The sequence below is a fragment of the Hippocampus bargibanti genome, linkage group LG04 (genome assembly GCF_051943395.1).
Source record: "Hippocampus bargibanti isolate YZ-2025 linkage group LG04, ASM5194339v1, whole genome shotgun sequence".
In the NCBI taxonomy this organism is placed as follows: Eukaryota; Metazoa; Chordata; class Actinopteri; order Syngnathiformes; family Syngnathidae; genus Hippocampus; species Hippocampus bargibanti.
Window position 1 is genome coordinate 33,594,254 of NC_142737.1, and position 21,361 is coordinate 33,615,614.

At 42.5% G+C, this 21,361-nt stretch overlaps 2 protein-coding genes and 1 long non-coding RNA gene across 4 annotated transcripts; all 3 read right to left on the reverse strand.

Moving 5' to 3' along the window:
• Nucleotides 1–2,771: 2,771 nt before the first annotated feature.
• LOC148899845 (uncharacterized) lies at nucleotides 2,772–6,011 on the reverse strand. 2 transcript variants are annotated; one of them, XR_016114817.1, is made up of 3 exons: nucleotides 4,972–5,847; nucleotides 3,450–3,740; nucleotides 2,772–3,360 (listed from the first exon to the last, which is right to left on the reverse strand). It is a non-coding gene; the product is annotated as an uncharacterized LOC148899845 (long non-coding RNA). The 2 variants fall into 2 exon arrangements; XR_016114816.1 differs by having other exon boundaries at nucleotides 2,772–3,740; nucleotides 4,972–6,011.
• Nucleotides 6,012–6,774: 763 nt separating this feature from the next.
• On the reverse strand, nucleotides 6,775–11,052 carry LOC148899846 (uncharacterized). The gene is made up of 2 exons (XM_088995312.1): nucleotides 10,892–11,052; nucleotides 6,775–8,752 (listed from the first exon to the last, which is right to left on the reverse strand). The coding sequence occupies exons 1-2, from the start codon at nucleotides 10,986–10,988 to the stop codon at nucleotides 7,845–7,847; spliced, it is 1,005 nt and encodes a 334-aa protein (XP_088851438.1). The 5' UTR covers nucleotides 10,989–11,052; the 3' UTR covers nucleotides 6,775–7,844.
• A 398-nt stretch (nucleotides 11,053–11,450) lies between these two features.
• Nucleotides 11,451–14,989, reverse strand: il1b (interleukin 1, beta). The gene is made up of 4 exons (XM_088995326.1): nucleotides 14,850–14,989; nucleotides 13,858–14,023; nucleotides 13,519–13,680; nucleotides 11,451–12,882 (listed from the first exon to the last, which is right to left on the reverse strand). The coding sequence occupies exons 2-4, from the start codon at nucleotides 14,021–14,023 to the stop codon at nucleotides 12,518–12,520; spliced, it is 693 nt and encodes a 230-aa protein (XP_088851452.1). The 5' UTR covers nucleotides 14,850–14,989; the 3' UTR covers nucleotides 11,451–12,517.
• Nucleotides 14,990–21,361: the final 6,372 nt, after the last annotated feature.

Consider the following 21,361-nt stretch of genomic DNA (forward strand, 5'->3'; position numbering starts at 1 on the left):
AATAGGTTAATAAGCAAAAATAAAATTAATACAGGGTTGCTTAACATTCACGAACGTATTGTGCAAAGGCATTGTTCCTGCCGAATGTGATCTGCCGCCTAGGCCTCTCTTCTCCACAGGACGAGAGGCTGCCTTGTCATTACAAGATGACTCGACCGGGTCCCATGGAGTCGACTATCCTGTCTCATTGGGAAACCTGTCCAACCATGCAGCGAGGAGACTTTCGTCTTCGCTCGACGTCCTCATGAATGACATAACACTGTTTTTCCCCATAGCTTTTTGACGAATACCGTCCACTTGAAACAAAAACTGAATTAAATAGTCAGGCAAATTAAACTGGGCGAATCAAAATAATCCAACATTTTGGTGTTTCCGCCCGGTTATCTCTCGAGATACCCATTCTCAGGCGCCGTCTTGAAAGAGGGGTTTAACACCCAGAGGCCCCCACCACATTCCACGGTGTTGACCTCTCGTAAATGACAGGAACATTTGGAAGAATTACATAAAATAGTCAGTGAATTAGGCTAAATGACAGAAACATTTATCTTGAATTGGATGGAAATTGGCAAGGTAGATGTTGCTGGATTCACTGATAATTGATTACTTAATAGAAATTAACCCGTTGAAATTATGAGCCGTTTTCATGAAAGATAGCTTTATTGATTGAGAATAATCCGTTCCCAGTGAATAAGCGTATTGATAATTTTTGACCTGACAATTTGTTAATCCACTGAAGTCAAAGAACAGATGATTTCATTCATATATATGATAACAAATTGAATTTGATCAGATTCACCTTTATTAGTTTCTATGCGAATAAATTAATTTGAAGAGGACAAGATTGATTTGCAAAATATTGTGATTAACCTTTTTTCATTATGCTTTTATGCAGATGATGTGGTGAACCGAAACAATTCGCAGACAGTGCTGGGAGATGGTGAGAGAATTGTTGAGATTTGTTCCATTTGCAGGACGAATTGATGAACTGTGGGATGCACAAGCCACTTGCATCCACCCATCCTGTGATTTTCTAGGAAGACGCTGCTGAATCACAGTCTCATCCCAACTGAATTTTGATTCTTGGTGTCTTTGGAAACAAAATTTAATCTCTGTTTCAATTGTCATAGGAGATCCAACAAAGGAGCAGCCGCAACGGCTGGTGGGATTCACCCGCACAACTAGAGTTGGCACACCCAACTGATGATTTGGGATCGATGACAGAGCTCCTATCGAGAATAATTTTGATTTCCAAAAGTATAGTGTTTGGCATTTATTCAAATGCATGACATTTTTTATTTTTTGCAAATATTTCTCATCCAACCATCCAGCGAGCAACGAATTGTTACAATTAGGCTTGATCGTACGAAAAATATTCAACATTGTGGAGATGTGATGGCGGAAATCCAACGTTTATTAAGACAGCCGCAAATGCTAATTTATCTTCTGGCTGCCTTTGTGTACAGTAGTAGTTTGTAGTTACGACTAAAAAGGCAGGGTAACCTGTTGAGATTAATTTGATTATGAATTATCGTTATTATTATGAATTGAATGCAGTGCACATTAAAGGAATTTCTCGCCGGTAAGAATTAAATTGACGGATAAGTTGAGTGGGCACCGATGTCAGTCAGAGATTCAGGCGGAATCAAATATTATATTGTACAGGGTCTCCACGCTAACCAGCTTCTTTCAGAATTGGGAGAAGGAGATTCTTCAGGAGAACTCCTGGTGCATCCGTGCCAGGGTGACCGGAGATGAAGCTGGGTTGCGCGGATGGATGTCCTATGCAGAAGCGAAACTGACTGTCAACTGGTGCCCTCCAACTGAATGACAAAAGGCCAGTATGATGACCATTTACGCAGATTGCCATAATGTTGCTGACCATGTCAACTTGTGCTAAAGAATTGTGGAAGGCTGTCCTCCACCCAAGCAATGTGGCGACATGCCAACATTTGGCCTCCAAAATTCTGGGACAGTGATTGACAAATGGTTTTATACAAATTGATAATCTGGGCAATGTCAAAGACGGATCGTGTTCCACGCAAATACGCAGCCACAAGCTTCATCTGGATTCGCGAGGACATCGTGCGTCAAGAAGATTCCCGATGCACGTCACTGGAGCCGCGTTGACAGATCACACCCTCTTTCCCAGTCACCATCTCATCCGTGCCACACCCTGGGGCCTGCTTGCGACAAATGCTGCAAGCAGTTTCGTTCCTCCTCATCGTCCTGGCGATCGCCATCCAGGATGCCATGAAGATTTGACTGTTGTGGCGAATGACATGACTTTAAATTGAGATTGTTTCCATTGTGATTGTTCTATTTTGTGATTTTCTTTTCTTTTTTCTTTCTGTTCACCTTCACCGATGTTAGATATGTTCGTCAGGGGGGAGATGTTGGGGTAATTCGCTAAACAAACATCTTTAAACATTGCTTTCTAATCTTTGTTTACGACTTTATTTTGTGCAGTTTATTTCTTTAATTACAGTCCTTATGGAATGTGACTCTCTTTCCAAACAGCAATTCCTTTTGACCTCGGACCTCCAACGCCATTCCATCAATGACCACCGCAAATGTAAATAAAGTGACTTTATTATACAGTGCAGTGTATTTCTTTCATTACAATACAATAGCACATTTATTATACATAGAATAAGGTATGTTGTGTGTAGTTTTAAGGCTTATTTAGTTGAAAAGTATATTTTATGGAAACCTGGGAACGGATTATTCCCATTTTAATGGTTTCTTATGGGATTTTTTTTTGTGATACACACTTTTTGGCTTACACACTGTCTGGGAACCAATTAAATTCGTAAGCTGAGGTCTCACTGTATATGTATTAGTAACATCCTATCTGACAGTTACTTATGCAATATATGTGTCAGTGCAATGCTATCATACTACCAAACTGATTTTTTTTGGTAGTGTCCCAGCTGTTTGTGCATTAAAATTAGCTAAAATTTACACAGGTGTTTTATTGTGCTTACCACCATATTCAAGAAAATTTTATTAGCCTTCATTTGGTACCACTTTCAATGCTATAGCATCAAACTATGGAAAGCTACAATGAAAATAACGACATAATATCCCAAATTTTGCAGCGTTTTTGAAAAACGTCAACAATAAAATTACATGCCTCTTGAGGCATGGAATTAAAAAAAAAATAAAATTAAATAGGCATGAAGAGGTTTAAGGGATGTATATATAGGGCCAATACTAAACTTTAGTTTGCTGACAAAGTTTCTTGGATAAGAGGCGAAACATCCGACACCTTCAAATTTGTACAGATGACGGCTGAAGAAACCTTCTCATCGATGTTGAATTTTCATATGTGCATTTGGTTCACAGGAAACACGTTGTGCACTAAAAAGACATAATACGAGGTGATACTCTTCAAAAGTTTAAAAACCACACAATCGTTATAAAGTGGACAAAAAAGTGTCATCATGTACCCACGAGGCACCAAGGATTGTTCAAAACCCGTTGGCACGTTTCCGACGTTTCCTTGCGGCCAAGAGTCCACTTTCCGGAAGGTCGGTCATCGGCTGAAAGCGGGTGCGGGTACGCCGGTGGTCCTTGAAGGTGGGCGGCGGCGACGAGGACTCGTCTTCACTCTTCGCGTAGAAAGCAGGAAGTGCAAACTCTTCTGCTTCCTGTTTCACGCGGGGAGGCTTTGGCCACACCACGACCTCTTTTGGGACTTCTTTGAGGGGGGGTCGCCTGCGGATCGTCGTCCTTGACATCTGCGGGACGTGAGCAAAGCAATAATAATAATAATTATTATAATAATAATACTAATACATGTCATTTATAAGCGCCGTTCAAAACTCTCAAGGTCACTTTATAGTCACAGGATCACACACAGGAAGTTTTTCTGTGGGTGAGCAGCGGCAGCCACACGCGCCAGCGTTCACTCAACCCGGAATAACTCAAAAAGATAGAAAGCTAGCTTACTAGCTAATAGATAGCTAGACAGCTAATAGATAGATAATAGCAAAGAACAAAAAAAAAACAAAGGTGAAAAAAAACAAAAGTGGAATGGTGAGAAAGTGGATAGAATTAGATAGACAGTTCAAAAGCAGAGTGCAGACTGAAAGGTTAAAATAACCCATCAATCAGGCTCCACAAACAAGCCGCACAAGTCATCTGTCCACTTGATGCAAAAAGCGATCAACCCAGCTAAACTGAACACACTTGATGAGGAACAAGGTAAAATGATGGCATAGAAAGCACCTACAAGGGATCATTCCTCAAGATGGTGTAAGAAGAAGGCTACGTTCCTCAGCAAGTGTTTCATGCTGATGAAAGCGGCCACTCCATTCCATCAAGCCATCAACGACCATCACAAAGGTCAATAAAACCACTTTATTATACAGTACAGTTTATTTCTTTCATTATAATATCATAGCACATTTATGATACATAAAATAAGGTTCATTTTATGTAGTTTTAAGGCTTAGAAAATTAGAAAGCATAAAATGGGAACGGATTATTCTAATTTTAATGGTTTTCTATGGGAAATTAACTTTTGGGATACACACTTTTCGCCTTACACACCCTGTGTGGGAGCCAATTAAGTTCGTAAGCCAAGGTATCACTGTATATGATTTGAGAAAGTCCTTTCAGAATCAGAAAGTCTTTAATAGCCCAACAATGGGGGAAATTCCTGTTTGGGTTTGAATCCTTTGTCATCCACAATTGAAAATGGCTGAAAATCAGGGGTAAAAAGTCGGCTCCCATTTCCGGTTCCTTGTTAGGAGCCGGCTCTCTTCATTTTCTAAGAACCGGCTCGTTCGCGAACGACACATCACTACAGTCTACTCGGCGTCTCTTTTCCGAGTCTTGAGGCTCCGGCGTCGGCCTGAGGTGTTTTGACCGCGGTCAACAAAGAGAACCGAACCGGGAGAGCTTCTGGGACGACCCGTTTGGAAGTAGTACCCTTTACGCCTTCCCCCAAGGCGGCCGCGGACTGACCTTCGCCTCGAATCCCGACCGCATTCTTGCGAAAGTCTTCCAGTTGCCGTCGGCGTCGCTCGCTCTCTTCTCTCGCTCGACGCGATGGTGCTTTGGAACAAATCCAAGATTTCGTCGGCGGCCGCCATCACCAACTCTCGCAACATTTCGGTGACGCTAAACGGTTGCAAATGACGCGATTTGTTCCGTGCCGTCGCTCGGACTTGAACAGCGAGGCGAACGTTCGTCTTCCTGGTTGAGCTTGAAAGGTTGCGCGTGCGCAGAAGGGTAGAGCGGCGTGTGGGCGCCACCTATCGGACCGGAGTGTAGCCACCAGGTATGGGAATTGCGGCTCCTTACAGAGAGCCGGTTCTTTTGGCTCGGCTCACTAAAAAGATCTGGCTTTTTCGGCTCCCAAATGACTCCTCACTTTGTTTGTTGCTTAAATTAATTAACTACCAAAATCATGTTAACTTATGTGAAAAACAAATTATTCATTTAAAAAAACACATATGATTTTTTTAATATGGCTTGTTTTCTATGTGCACAGAGTTAGCAAATGCTACATTTGACTTTCCCTGTGGTGACTCTGGTCTGATGATCAGCTGTCACTCATTTGCTTTTCATATTAATAATGCTATCATACCAATTGGTCAAAAATATCATCATTGAATAATAATAACAGCATAATGTGATAACGTGTCCACCTGTCTACAATTCTCCCCTACTTCCTCTACCACGGATATTGACCAATAACGTACGGCTTTAACCGAAGACTGGGGGCGGGGAATAGAGGAGAAAAAAAGGCGGCTCCCATTTCCGGCTCCTTGTTTGGAAGTGGCTCTCTTCGTTCACTTCAGAGATCCGGCTCGTTCGCGAACGACACATCACGAGCTGATATGACGTAGAAAAAGAAGATGGCGGGCTGACCCGCTTTTCTTTTCATGAAAAGGATTGGAACTGGCGCCATTATTGAGTCGTTGGTTGCCATGACGACAGAAAAAAAAACATTTATTTGGTCATCTTGTTTTCTAAAGGTTTTTCACGTTTCTACGTTCACGTTTTTTTCTCCAAATCCTTATTTTGTCATGGATCACTTCCGGTTCCGTGTCACGTGTTTCGATGTGCCAAACGGAAGTAGAAAAACGGACGCAGAGAAATCGCCAGCGAGTTTATAACGTCATTAAAGTTGATCTACTTCCTCTTAAGGTGCACCCAACACGTTATTAATTTACATATTTATTATCGGTATTGTCAAACAGTCAATGGTTTTAACAATTTAAATCCTTTAGTTTTCACGGTGTTCCACAATAAATGTTTTGCTCAATGGATGCTACAGCGGCGCGTTTGCTTTCAACATTTAGCTTGTAGTAGACGTACGTGCGCATTCCACCACGACGTCCCTGAGCCACTGCTGAAAAGGACGTTTTGATCCTCTTCTCTTTCATCTAGAACTGCTTCATGTCACAAAGAGGGTACAGGGAGTTCTGAAGAATGAATGACTCTATGTGTCTGTGTTGTTTTTATATTATTTGCTATTTTTTTTCTTGACTTCTATAATATATAATAATAATAATATGACAACACAAATACAAAGTTATTCATTGTTGTGCACTTGCTGTACCCTCTTTGTGACATGAAACATTTCTTGATGAAAGAGGAGAGGATTAAAGCGTCCTTTTCAGCAGTGGATCAGAGAACATGCAAACAGCACACGGGGAGGCCAGTGCTGGAATTGGAAGCCCCCACACCTCTGCGCTAACAATGTTAGCATGGTAGCATTTGATCATTTCTTATTTGAAACAGGACTACAAATGATACGGATTGTATTGAATTAGCCTTCATTCGTCTGGCAGTGGAGAAATTGACATTTCTTAGCAACAAAATGATGAAAGGAAAGGAAGAAGTAGAAAAACAAAATACAGGAGCTGCTGGAAAGACAGCCCGTCTCTCATCTTGAAGTCAAAACAACAACCAAAAACCTAAATAACAAATAATGTCACACAATCGTTCCATTTTAAGCACTTTGTGCACCCTATTAGTTGCATGAAGCAGTTCTAGACGAAAGAAGATAGGACCGAAGCGTTCTTCTCACCAGTGGATCAGGGAAAGAAAAAAACAACACGTGACGCAAAACACCCTGTTTACATTATATTATTATGAATAATTTGTCTTTTCTTTCAAGAATTATTAGCTTTCTATCTATTTGAGTAACTTCCCGGTTGAGTGAACGCTGGCATATGTGGCTGCCGCTGCTCACCCACAAAAAAAAACCACTTATCCTGTGACTGTGAAGTGACCTTGAGTTTTGAAAGGCGCTTAGAAATTAAATGGATTATTATTACATTAGCCAGATGGCTAGCTTTCTATCTAAATGAGTTACTTCTGGGTTGAGTGAACACTGGCGCATATGGCTGCCGCTGCTCACCCACCAAAAAAATTATGCTGTAACTGTGAAATGACCTTGAGAGTTTTGAAAGGCGCTTATAAATGAAAAGTATTATTATTATTATTAGCTATTTATTCGTTATTATTAGCTATCTATTAGTTAGCTAGCTATCTGGCAAGCTTTCTATCTATTTGAGGTACTTCCGGGTTGAGTCAACGTTGGCATGGTTGGCTGCCGCTGCTCACCCACAAAGAAACTTATCCCGTGACTGTAAAGTGACCTTGAGTTTTGAAAGGCCTTATAAATGAATCTTATTATTATTATTATTACTTTAATGTGGCCCTTTACTTCATGCTTTCACAAAGGAATCTTGACGTCGTTGCGTTTCATTTTGTTTATTTCAAGCAATGAATGTTTTTCTCTTTCTCCAAGCGATCAGCCATCGGTGAAATAAACATGCGATGGATGAAAAGTACCTGCGCGTCGCGCGCGTCTCACCGGAGGCTCAGTCGGCCGCGTGCGTTCTCATGTGGGCGTTCAGCTGCTTCTTCCGGATGAAAGACTGAGGACACAGCGAACAACGCAGGGGTTTCTCCGCCGAGTGCGTCTTCACGTGGGCCGCCAGATTGGAGCTGTGGGAGAAGGCTTTGGCGCACAGCGAGCAGCCGTAAGGTTTCTCCCCGGTGTGCATCTTCAAGTGGGACGTCACGTGCTCCTTGCGGGCAAAGGCCTTGGCGCAAAAGGGGCAAGGGAAGGGTTTCTCCCCCGTGTGCATCCTCTGGTGCGCCAGCAGGTGCGGCTTCTGGCCGAAGAGTTTCCCGCAGAACGAGCAGCCGTGGGGTCTCTCCCCCGTGTGGACCCTCATGTGATTCTCCATGTTCTCCTTCTGGGAGAAGGGCTTCCCGCAAAAGGAGCAGACGTAGGGTTTCTCGCCCGTGTGCGTGCGCAGGTGCGACTTCAGATGCGGCTTCTGGGAGAAGGCTTTGCCGCAGGTGGAGCAGGCGAAGGGTCTTTCCCCCGTGTGCGTCCTCATGTGCGTCGTCATGTGTTGCTTGTAGGAAAAGGTTTTGGCGCACACCGAGCAGACGTACGTTCTCCGCTGCGCCGCCTCTTTTCCGGCGGGCCCTTTCGGCGCCGCGGCGGCGCCGCCCGAAGGTCCGTCGCCCGCGTCGTCGCTGTCCGACAGCGGCGCCAGGAGATCGCGCGGCGCCGCCCCCGCCTCGGCGCCGGCGCCGCCGCCGATGTCGGACTCGTGTTCCTCCTCTTTGACGCGCAGGCGTTGTGGCTCCTCCTCCTCCACCTCCATGAGGAGCGGCGGGGGGTGGTCTTCCTCTTTCACGCGAGGGCTCCGAGGATCCGCCTCTTCCTCCTTCACACGGGGCGGCGGCGGAAGTCCAGTCGGCCGCCAGACGCCTGCCGGGCACGAGCGAGAGTTTGGAAAAATCAACGGCGCCTCGTGGCGACGCTAACCGACGACAAGTAACCTTCACCTCGACTTGACTCGCTTGCTTTGTTTTTTTGCTCCCCTTTCAAATTGCTGCTGTGGATTGCAAAGTTCCCCATTGCGGGACTATTCCTACCAACTGCTGGCAGGATTCGCAATAATCACATGTGAAAAAAAATACAACTGCAGCCTTGTACTGTAAATATCAGTGATGGGAATTGCGGCTCTTTTCAGAGATCCGGCTCTTTTGGCTAGGCTCAGTAAAATGACCCGGCTCTTTTGGCTCCCAAATGGCTCTTCAGTTTGTTTGTTTTCTGTTGCTTAAATTAATCAACTACCAAAAATCATATAAAATGATGTGAAAAACGAATTACTGATGTAAAAAATATAAAATATTTCTATTTATGTGGCTTGATTTATATGTGTACAGAGTAGTGATGAGAATTGCGACTCTTTTCAGAGATCCGATTCTTTTGGCTCAGCTCAGTCAAAATGATACGGCTCTTCTGGCTCCCAAATGGCTCCTCAGTTTGTTTGTTTTTTTGTTGCTTAAATTAATTAACTCCCAAAAATCATGTAAACTTTTGTGAAAAACTATTAGCTATACAACTTTCTAGATGGCTAGCTATCTGTTGGCTGTTAGCTTTCTACTAGCTAACTGGCTATCTATTAGATGTCTACCTAGCCAGCTGCCTTACTAATAGCTATGTATCCAGCGAGCTGGCTATCTATTAGCTAGCTACTCACTGTATTAGCTGACTGACTATCTAGCTGGCTATTAGCTATATAACTATCGAGATGGTTAGCTATCTAGCTAGCTATCTGTTGGCTGTTACCTTTCTATTAGCTGGTTAGCTAGCTTTCTATCTATTTATTCGCTGCTCACCCACAGAAAATGTATCCTGTGACTCTAAAGTGACATTGAGAGTTTTGAAAGGCGCTGAGAAATCAAATGATTTATTATTATTATTATTATTATTATTATTATTATTATTATTATTATTATTATTATTATAAAAGCGACCCCTTAAAGAGAAAAGCCAAAAGGAAAAGAAGAAGACAGTTCATCATGACTAGAAAATACTCCCAAATGAGTTTTTTGTGTTGTATTTTTTTTGTATTTTGTATTTGTATACAAACGAGCTAGATAGCTAGCTAGATAGCTAGATAGCTCAAGCCCCATCCTTTTTTGGGACTTGCCACCTTTTCTTTTATAATAATAATAATAATAATAATAATAATAATAATAATAATAATAATAATAGATTTGATTTCTAAGCGCCTTTCAAAACTTTCAAGGTCACTTTTCAGTCACAGGATAAGTTTTTTCTGTGGGTGATCAGCGGCAGCCACACGCGCCAGCGTTCATTCAACCCGGAAGTAACTCAAATAGATAGAAAGCTAGCTAACTAATAGATAGCCAATACATCGCTAATTGATAGACAGCTAGCTAAAGACATTTTGTGTGTTCCAAATGTAAATTTAAAGTACAATTTACAAAGTATCACAATCTGAGCGATCAAACGAAAACACACAATTGACGGAAAAATGAAATTGATTATTATTATTATTATTATTATGACATTGTGATTTTCGATCTGTCAATAAAAATAGTACTTTTGTCACCAAAAACACAATTCAACTTGACATCAGTTTTCTTTTGTCATAATGATCCGGATTTAGCTATCTATATGCTACTTATTAGCTATTTCGTTCGCTAGCTAGCTATCGAGCTAGCTATAGGGCTAGCTATTGAGCTAGCTATAGAGCCAGCTATAAAGCCAGCAATAGAGCCAGCTATAAAGCTATCTATTGAGCCATCTATAGAGCTAGCTATCTATTAGCTATCTAGTTATCTATTAGCGAGCTAGCTAGCTTTCTATCTATTTGAGTTACTTCCAGGTTGAGTGAACGCTGGCTCGTGTGGCTGCCGCTGCTCACCCACAGAAATAAATTATCCCGTAACTGTAAAGTGACCTTGAGAGTTTTGAAAGGCGCTTAGAAATCAAATGTATGATGATTACTATGATTCCAAGATGTCCCCCTCCCCCTTTTTGGCCACCGGAAACGTTTTCAACGAGCGATGAAAAGACGATGAACGAACGCACCTTGGAGGCTTTGGGTGGACAAATCTTCGTTGCTTCGTCGCCGTGGCGGTTCGTTTTGCGATTCCGCTCGACAAAATTCATTTTGTGACCCGCTCATGTTGCTTTTTTGGGGCGATTTTTCAAGCTTTCTTCCACGCGTTTGTCCCTCTTCGATTGAAGTCGCCCCCACCCCTTTTTTTCTTCGTGTTCGTTTTCACAGCCGCGAAGGCAGCCACGACATCCCGCGGTCGCCACCTGGCGGCGGTTCACCAAAAGCCAAAGATTGGCACAAATCAACTCAATTATCATAATAATAATAATAATAATAATAATAATAATAATAATAATAATAATAATAATAATAATAATAATAATAATAATAATAATAATAACAAATAATATGACAACACAAAGACACAGAGAGTCGTTCATTCTTCAGCACTTGCTGTACTCTCTTTGTGTCATGTAGCAGTTCTAGATGAAAGAGCAGAGGATCAAAACGTCCTATTCAGCAGTGGATCAGGGACGTCATGTTAGGGTCATTATTAATGAAGCAGGAATCAAAAGTAAAAACAAAAAGAATCTTTAATCTTCAGGACGTGATGTCATGACCAGGAAGTACAGGTAGAAAACAGAAGTCCGAGAAAATAAAAGGATATAAAGACGGACAGAACGTGACAACATGACAGGAAGTCTGAGAAAATAAAACGATGTAAAGACGGATAGAATGTGACATCATGACAGGAAGTCTGAGAAAATAAAACGATGTAAAGACGGACAGAATGTGACATCATGACAGGAAGTCTGAGAAAATAAAACGATGTAAAGACGGAGAGAATGTGACATCATGACAGGAAGTCTGAGAAAATAAAACGATGTAAAGACGGATAGAATGTGACATCATGACAGGAAGTCTGAGAAAATAAAACGATGTAAAGACGGATAGAATGTGACATCATGACAGGAAGTCTGAGAAAATAAAACGATGTGTAAGGAAATAGAAAAGATGTTTAAAATATGTTCGTACAGCGAGTTGCCCAAACACTTTATTCTAAACACAAGCACACAGATTTGTATAAAATAAATAAATAAATACATAAATAAGATAAATAATGTCATAAATACTTTTGCAAATACAGCTAACATTCTACTTACGACCGGCGCAACTTACAACCAACCATACTTACGACCGCCAGACCCTATTTTTTTTAATTGTAATTCTACGCCTGGCACAATGTGGTGTATTAACCACAAAAGTTAATCGTGGGTTGTTTGGATACTTGGAGTTGCCGTTCAACATTTCAAATTGATCTCAACTTACGACCATTTTGACTTACAACCAAACGGTCGTACAAAAAAATTCATCTGTCACACGGTGAGGTCATGTCGGAAATAGTGAGGCTTGCTTTCGCATGGATGGACAGGTAAAATCCGACTTACGACCATTTTGACTTACAACCAAACGGTCGTAAAAAAATTCACACGTCCCATGTTGAGGTCATGTCGAAAATAGTGAGGCTTGCTTTCGCATGGATGGACAGGTAAAATCCGACTTACGACCATTTTGACTTACAACCAAATGAAAAAAAAAGCAATTTTTTGGGGGTCTCAGTCAGCAGCCATTTTGTGGCCTCCCCGGTCAGTTCTTTAGCTGTGCCTGAGGATGTGGAAGGCGACGTAGCGGTCGGCGGCGGCGGCGGGGCCGCGGCACATCTCCACGGGCATGTCGTCCTCCTCGGCCGTGCTGACGAACCATTTGGGGAAGCGGGCCGACGCTAGCGTGCTGAGGCTGACGCCCGAGTCGCGGCGGTAGAAGAGGAAGCGCAGCATGTCGCCGTCCGAGGCCACGCCCGTCAAACGCCGCCCGTCCTCCACCGACTCCAGGCGTAGGGCGGGCGTGTCGCCATCTTGCCGGCACGACAGGTACAGGTCGGTACCCTTGACGCCCAGGGCTACCGCTCGGGCTTCGGCGCCGGGTCGGGGTTGCGCGTAGGTGGACACGTTGAGGCGAACTGCGAAGGCGAAAAGCGACAACGTGAGACGGTTTCTGTCAGGAGACTCAACTCCCTCCCAGCCCTGCCCCCCCTGCCCCTTCCCACTGCCACACTCACCGAACTCTGAGTACACGCTGCATACAAATTACATCTATTGTCTGTTGTTGTCCATTGTCTGTCTTTTTTAGCCACATAATAATAATAATAATAATAATAATAATAATAATAATAATAATAATAATAATAATAATAATAATAATAATACTAATAATAATAATAATAGATAGCTAATAGCTAGTTGGGAAGCTAGCCAGCTAATAGATATACAGATAGATAGCTTGCTAGATTGCCAAGATAGCTATATAGCTAATACATATACAGACAGATAGTTTGCGAGCCAGCTAGAAAGCTAGCCAGCCAGTTAGATAGCTAGCTAGCCAGCTAGATAGCTAGCTATAAGTGCCGACAGGACATTAATTTCATCTGTGCTGTATGTCATGCATATTAGCATATTTGACAATAAAGCTAACTTTGACTTTGAGACGGCGCCGCCAGTCTGCGTGTGCTGCTGCGCCTTTGGTGTTCCCGTATGAGGACGGCGGCCGCCCGAATGCTACTTTGGCGACCGCCCTGAGGGTGCGGGCGGCGGCGAACCTTGGCGGTGGCTGTTTCCTCCCTGCAGCGTGACGGCGTGAAGTTCCAGGCTGTCCGCGAGTAGCACCAAACTCTTCTTCTGGCTATCGCTAACGCTGCACTCGTACTGGCCCGTCCGGATGAAGCGGTTTCGCGGCGTTCGCCCCTCGGGCAGGTACATCGCTGACAAGGAAATGAGACAGAAAATATTGGACTTGGACAAGCAAGTTCTTTGGGCCCACCGCAAGGTTGTCCGAGTTCTTCGTCCCGCTTTTGATTTGTCACCGCGGACGGATTGGTCGCCGAGTGGCTATCCGGCGACCGTTCCAGGGTCCCCGTAGCGACCTGGGCGGGGCTTACCTTCCAACACGTCGTCCGTGGTGATGTCCAGGAAGTTTCGGCCGCCCTTCCACCGGTCCACGGCCACCACCAGGTTGACCAGCTGCCTCAAGCTCGGCGGGTGACCGGAGAACTCCAGGCTGCGTCCTGTCGGCATGATGGACAATCTCGTCGTCTCGGCGGCCATCTTGAAAAAAACAACAACAAACATTTTATATCCTTATCATATTCTTGGAGGAAAAAAATGGAAATACGTACAGTGATACCTCAGCTCACAAACTTATTTGGTGCCCGGAAAGTGTGTGTAAGGCCAAAAGTGTGTATTCCAAACATTAATTTCCCATAGGAAACCATTACAATGAGAATAATCCGATTCCAGGTCCCCATAAAACATCATTTTCGACGAAATAAGCCTTAAAACTACACAAAAACACAGCGATGCCTCAGATCACTAACTTAATTGGTTCCCAGAAAGTGTGTGTAAGGTGAAAATTCATCTGCCGAATATTTATTTCCCATAGGAAACCATTAAAATGAGAATAATGCGTTCCCAGGTCCCCATAAAAACATAATTTTCGACTAAATAAGCCTTAAAACTGCACAAAATAGACCTTAATTTATGTATAATAAATGTGCTATTGTATTGTAATGAAAGAAATCTGAACTGTGTTAATAAAGTTGTTTTATTGACCTTTGGGATGGTCGTTGCATCTTGATGATATCCGAGTGAAGTTGCCGGGCTTCAATACCCTCACTCACACTGTGTCCTGCTAGCTGCTTTTCGTTCATCCAAATCAACAGAAGTTTTTCAACCTCATCGAAACACCCTTAGCCACACGTAGCAATGGTGGACTTAGCGTACTGGTACTGGGACGCTAAGTCACACAAACGAGACCTTTTAATTGTTAATCGGGCCGCGTTTCTTGAAGACTTTGACCTAAAATGGTTTTCAGTATCTTCGTTTTGCTGCTTATGGCCCCTCAAAGATTAAAATCAAAAGTGCATGTTTTTACCTTCTCTTGGTGCGTGTAAGTCGTTGTCGTTCTCCGCTTGGCGATGCTCTTTTTGCTGTTGCTGCAGTTGCGGTTGTGCTCGCGTGTTCAGACCTGAGCGCTTTTATGCACCTTTGGAGGAATTTCCCCGCAGGAAGTGGGACGTCACGGCCGCCGTGACGCAATCCTGTCTTGTTCAAGTCAATGAGTGGGATGATGAAACCAAAAAAAAGGGGCGGGTTCGGGGGGGCGGAGCCACGTTACGATTGACGCAAAATTGTAGGCTCATAAAATGGATGGTTGGGGTCTTTGTCTTACAAGTGCACACATACACATACACGTACACATACACATACACATACACATACACATACACATACACATACACACACACACATACACATACACATACACATACACACACACACACATACACATACACATACACATACACATACACATACACATGCACATACACATTAACACGCACACAAACAAGCACACCCAGATAAGTAGATAAAGGGCAAAGTTAATCTCTTCCCACATCTAACAACATTCAGACTTTTTCCTGTTGGAAAATATGATTGAACAAACGCAATCTGCTCATACAGCTTACAAACACTTTAGCTAACAAACTTCGACTTACGAACATTAAAGAATCATCTTGGTATAAAAACTAGTTTTCGGCGGATGACCCAAACCACACGGTGCCACGGTGGATGGCGGACTAGTTTTCTTTGAGTGCAGATGTGGTTTGTTATCGAGCGTAGTACTTTTGCTATTATGGGAGCGAAAAAGACCCCACCGCAGGCTAGTGTTCAACCAAACAGGACACAAAAGAAAATTACGAAAGAGATCATGGAAAAACACCAACGAGGTGTGCGACTTAGCGTCCCAGTACCAGTACGCTAACTCCACCGTTGCTACGTGTGGCTAAGAGTGTTTCTTTGTTGTCAAAGCAACGGTCTCGGGCAATAGAAGAGGTTGAAAAACTTCTGTTGATTTGGATGAACGAAAAGCAGCTAGCAGGGGACAGTGTGAGTGAGGGTATTATCGCCCAGACAGCACGGCAACTTCACTTGGCTATCATCAATTGGCAACTACATCAACGAGCATCACAAAGGGCAATAAAACCACTTTATTATATAGTACAGTTTATTTCTTTCATTACAATCCAATAGCACATTTATAATACATAAAATAAGGTCTATTTTGTGTAGTTTGAAGGCTTATTTAGTAGAAAATTATGGTTTATGGGGACCTGGGAACGGATTATTCTCATTTGAATGGTTTCTTATGGGGAATAAATGTTTGGAAGACAAACGTTTCTCCTTGCACACACATTCTGGGGAACAATTAAATTCGTAAGCTGAGGTATCACTGTATTTTGTGTAGTTTTCAGGCTTATTTAGTAGAAAATGAAGTTTTATGGGGACCCGAGAACGGATTATTCTCATTTTGAATAATTTCTGATGGGACATAAATGTTTGGAAGACGAACTTTTTGCCTCACACACACTTTCTGAGAACCTATTTAGTTTGTAAACTGAGGCAAGACTGTATTTTGTGTAGTTTTAAGGCTTATTTAGTCGAAAATGATGTTATATGGGGACCTGGGAACGGATTAATTTCATTTTAATGGTTTCCTATAGGAAATTAATGTTTGGATTACTCACTTTTCGCCTTAACACACACTTTCTGGGAACCAAATAAGTTCGTAAGGCAAGATATCACTGTAGTTGTATTTTTTTCAATGATAAGGATGTAAATGTTTTTTGTTTTTTTGTTGTTGTTGACCTTTCAACTCCAATAGTTTAATGTCATTTTTGAAATCATATTTCTTGAGTGTTGCCTTCCACAAATAACAATACTAATAATTCTTGTACTTCCTCGTCGTGAGCGTCCGTTTGAGGTTGCGCAAGCGCGGACGCTTTGACGATTTCGCCAGCGACAGCTGCGCTAACGACGCTACACATGACACGTTTCTTTTACGGCCATTTCAGCTCTTGGCTGCCGACACGCAGCCACATTTCTATTGGCTATCTATGAGCTATCTCTTAGCTAACTGGCCGGCTAGCTAGCTAGCTGGCTGGCTATCTATTAGTTATATTGCCAGTTGTCTAGCTGGCTATCTATTGGCTATGTATTAGCAATCTATTTGCTATTTATTAGTTCACTGGCTGGCTAGCTAGCTATCTGGCTGGCTATCGATGAGTTATAGAGCTAGTTGTCTAGTTGTCTATCTATTAGTTAACTGGCCAGCTAGCTAGCTATCTAGCTGGCTATCTATTAGTTATATAGTTAGTTGTCTAGCTGGCTATCTATTGGCTTTCTATTAGCAATCTATTAGCTAACTGGCCGGCTAGCTAGCTATCTGGCTGGCTATCTATTAGTTATATAGCTAGTTGTCTAGTTAGCTATCTATTGGCTATCCATTAGCTTTCTATTAGCTATCTATTAGTCAACTGGCTGGCTAGATAGCTATCTGGCTGGCTATCGATGAGTTATATAGCTAGTTGTCTATCTATTAGCTATCTATTAGCTAGCTAGCTTTCTATCAGTTTGAGTTATTCCGGGTTGAGTGAACGCTGACACCAAAGCTCACGGACAAGAACGCACTTGAATAAACGAGGATTCCATCTGTCTAAATGTGTTGCTCCACCTTTTGTGTTCCCCGCTTCTGTAATGGAACTGTATAGTGCCACTTAGCAGTTTTTTTGACAACGATACTAGTGCAGCGTGTTCTACCGGAAACAAATTCCTTGTGTGTCCTACATACTTGGCAATAAAGATGATTCTGATTCTGATTCTGATTCTGATTCTGATTCTCAAATCGCAGTTACTTCCTGTTGAAAGCGGTTCCCGGTGAGACCACGCCCAGTCTGGGACCAGGAAGTGAAAGAACGTGTTTTCTTCCGAGATGGGGAATTTTCCGGGGTCAAAGCAGTCTTGCGTGCAAACGACAAAAAGGATGATGATGAAAGAGCCTCTGGCGCGGGTAAGCGTGGGTGGGTGATTGCCGTGGGATCCAAAAAAATCCGCCACGCTGACGTCGTGAGCGTTCAAAGTGGAATGTGGTGGTTGTTACATTTCAAGAACAAAAGCGATCATTATTGATTAAGGCTCATTCGGAACTACAACGCATCGCCCTTCAAAGTAAAATACAACAGAAGTCGCCGTAGGATCGTGTCGCACTGGAATTAAAAAAAACAAAAATGTCTATACGGTGACGCCTCAGCTTAGGAACTTAATTGGTTCCCAGAAAGTGTGTATGAGGCGAAAAGTTCGTCTTCCAAACATTTATTTCCCATAGGAAACCATTCAAATGAGAATAATCCGTTCCCAGGTCCCCATAAAACTTCATTTCCTACTAAATAAGGTGTAAAACTACACAAAATACAGTGATACCTCAGCTTACGAACTTAATTGGTTCCCAGAAAGTTCATCTTCCAAACATTTATTTCCCATAGGAAACCATTCAAATGAGAATAATCCATTCCCAGGTCCCCATAAAACTTCATTTCCTACTAAATAAGATGTAAAACTACACAAAATACAGTGATACCTCAGCTTACGAACTTAATTGGTTCCCAGAAAGTTCGTCTTTCAAACATTTATTTCCAATAGGAAACCATTCAAATTAGAATAATTCGTTCCCAGGTCTCCATAAAACATCATTTTCAACTAAATAAGCCATAAAACTACCCAAAATCCAGTGATACCTCAGCATATGAACTCAATTGGTCCCCAGAAAGTGTGTGTAAGGCAAAAAGTTAGTCTTCCAAACATTTATTTCCCATAAGAAACCATTAAAATGAGAATAATCTGTTTGCAGGTCCCCATAAAACAACACGGACAAACCCTTAGCCACACGTAGCAACTTAGCATACTGGTAGTGGGACGCTAAGTCACACAAACGCACACCTTGTTGGTGTTTTTCGATGATTTCCTTCTTCTGCTCGACCGTCATTTTCTTTTGTGTCCTCTTCGGCTTAAAATTAGCCTGCGGTGGGGTCTTTTTTGCTCACATAATAGCAAAAATACTCCACTCGATAACAAACCACGTCTGCACTCAAAGAAAGTGGGTGTGGAGAACTAGTCCGCCAGCCACCGTGGCGCTGTTCGACCGTGGGGTTTGGTGTTCATCCGCCGAAAACTAGTTTGTATTCCAAGATTATATTCTCGCGAATTTAATGTTCGTAAAACAAAAAGTTCGTTAGCTAAAGCGTTCGTAAGTTGAGGTATCACTGTATATATAAAACACGCTAGGGTAAAAGATTGTATTGGGTGCTTGGTTGAGTTTTTCCCTTGTCGGAGGACAAGAGGCAGCCCGCCGACCACAGTTTGAGAAGCGGATCCTACAAAATAAAAGATCCAAGATGGCCGACGTAGAGAAATAGATCTCATGTTTATTCACAACATTCATCATGAAAAAAAATTAAATTATAAAAACACTATTTACAAGCTCATTTGGAATTTGAAGATTGCGGCAAAGTCCACATTTATTGATTGATTGATTGATTGATTTCTTTTTTCCTCCGCTCGCTGGCAGATCCGGCGTGGCCAAAACGACACGACAACGATCCTCGGCAGTGTTTTCAGGTACCAAAAAATAAAAATAAAAAACAATCTGAATGAACTGATTGACAGGCACGTGGAATCAATTGATTGAAAGCATTCGGGGTTGATTGAACGAGTGATTGCTTGCATGGGTTACCCCCCCCCCCCCAAAAAAAAAAAACAAAAATACAAAATAAAAGTTCCCGAGATACTGCTTTCCTTTTTAAAGTGCAACCATGAATAAACACACACACACGCGCACACACAAATGGAGAGATTTTCATTTAACGCCATTATGAGGAACAAATTGTCACCCACCCCACCAAAATAAAATAAAAATTAGATATATATGCTTCCCCTAACCCAAAATAAAGTAAAGTGACACTTAGGGGTGATTAAATTAAGTGTGTGTGTGTGTGTGTGTGTGTGACTGCATTTGTGAAGCTAGCATACAATCAAATGTCCGCTTCTTTTTCAGGTCTGACACATATTTGTATCTATTTAAACGCAAGCGCTATTTAGCTAGGTAGCTAGTCCGTTAGCTAGCTAGCTAGTTCGCCATTCATCCTTATCCATTTATCACAAGCTAGCTAGATCGCCATCTATCCATCTCCATTTATCACAAGCTAGCTAGCTAGTTAGCCAGTTCGCTGGCTAGTTAGCTAGCTCGCGAGCTAACTAGCTAGGTTGCCATCTATCCCTATCCATTTATCACGATCTAGCTAGCAAGCTAGCTACCTAGCTAGCTCGTGATATATGAACATTTTCAATTCTGATACATATTTGTCTCTATTTAAACACAAGCGCACGCATACTGTGCGTCTCTGTGTGTGTCAATCTAGTAAGACGTTTATTTCGATGTCTCGTACACTAGTTAGCTAGCTAGCTAGCCCGCCATCTATCCTTATCCGTTTATCACAAGCTAGGAAGTTAGCTAGATAGCTAGCTCAAAATCTATCCTTATTCATTTATTATAGCAAGTCAGCTAGCTAGCTAGCGAGCTTGTCATCTATCCTGACCAATTATTAAGAGTTCCGTAGCTAGCCAGCTAATTAGTTAGCTAGCTAGCTCGTCATCTATCCTTATCCATTTATCATGAGCTAGCAGGTTAGCTAGCTAGCTAACTTGTCATCTATCCTTATCCATTTATCACAAGCTAGCTAGCTCAAGACACACGCACACCTGTTAGCATATGGAAGGGAAAGTCCATCCTTTCCAAGAATGAGTTTGTTTTTAGCGTCTTTCAGAGGTCGCGGCGGGGTCAGTTTGAGGACGGCCGCTCAAAGTCTTTGGCATGGACAGTATTCAAGATGAAAACGTGCAGCGCAAAACGAACGTCTGTGTAAGCTCTAAGTGGTACAGGAGTGGTCCATCGGTGAAAAGGTTTCTTCAGCCGTCATCTGGAATTTTTTTTTCAAGGTGTCGGACGTTTCGCTTGTCATCCAAAAGGCTTCGCCAGCGAACTAAAATGTTGCTGGTAGCTATCAAACCGAGGACATGACTTTGTTTTTCGTTTGGCAGCTTCGTGTTTGCTTTCAACATTTAGCTTGAAGTCGACGTGCGCATTCCACCACGATGTCCCTGATCCACTGCTGAAAAGGAGGCTTTGATCCTCTCCTCTTTCATCTAGAACTGCTTCATGTCACAAAGAGGGGACAGCAAGTGCTGGAGAATGAATGACTCTCTGTGTTGTCATATTATTTGTTTTTGTTCCTTCAAGACGGCGCCGCGAGAGTGGTTGCCTTTCCAGCAGCTCCTGTATTTTGTTTTTCTACTTCTTTCTTTCCTATCCTCTTCCTTTCATAACTTTGCCGCTGTGAAACGTCTCCACTGCGAGACAAATGAAGGTACATCCAATTATTGGGGAGACTAAACAAATTCTCAAAAAAAGACTTGATCAACATTGTGAGCACCTCAAAGCTAGCAACCACTCACTGGCGACAGTGAGGTTACAAGCTTAGCCAAAGAAAACAG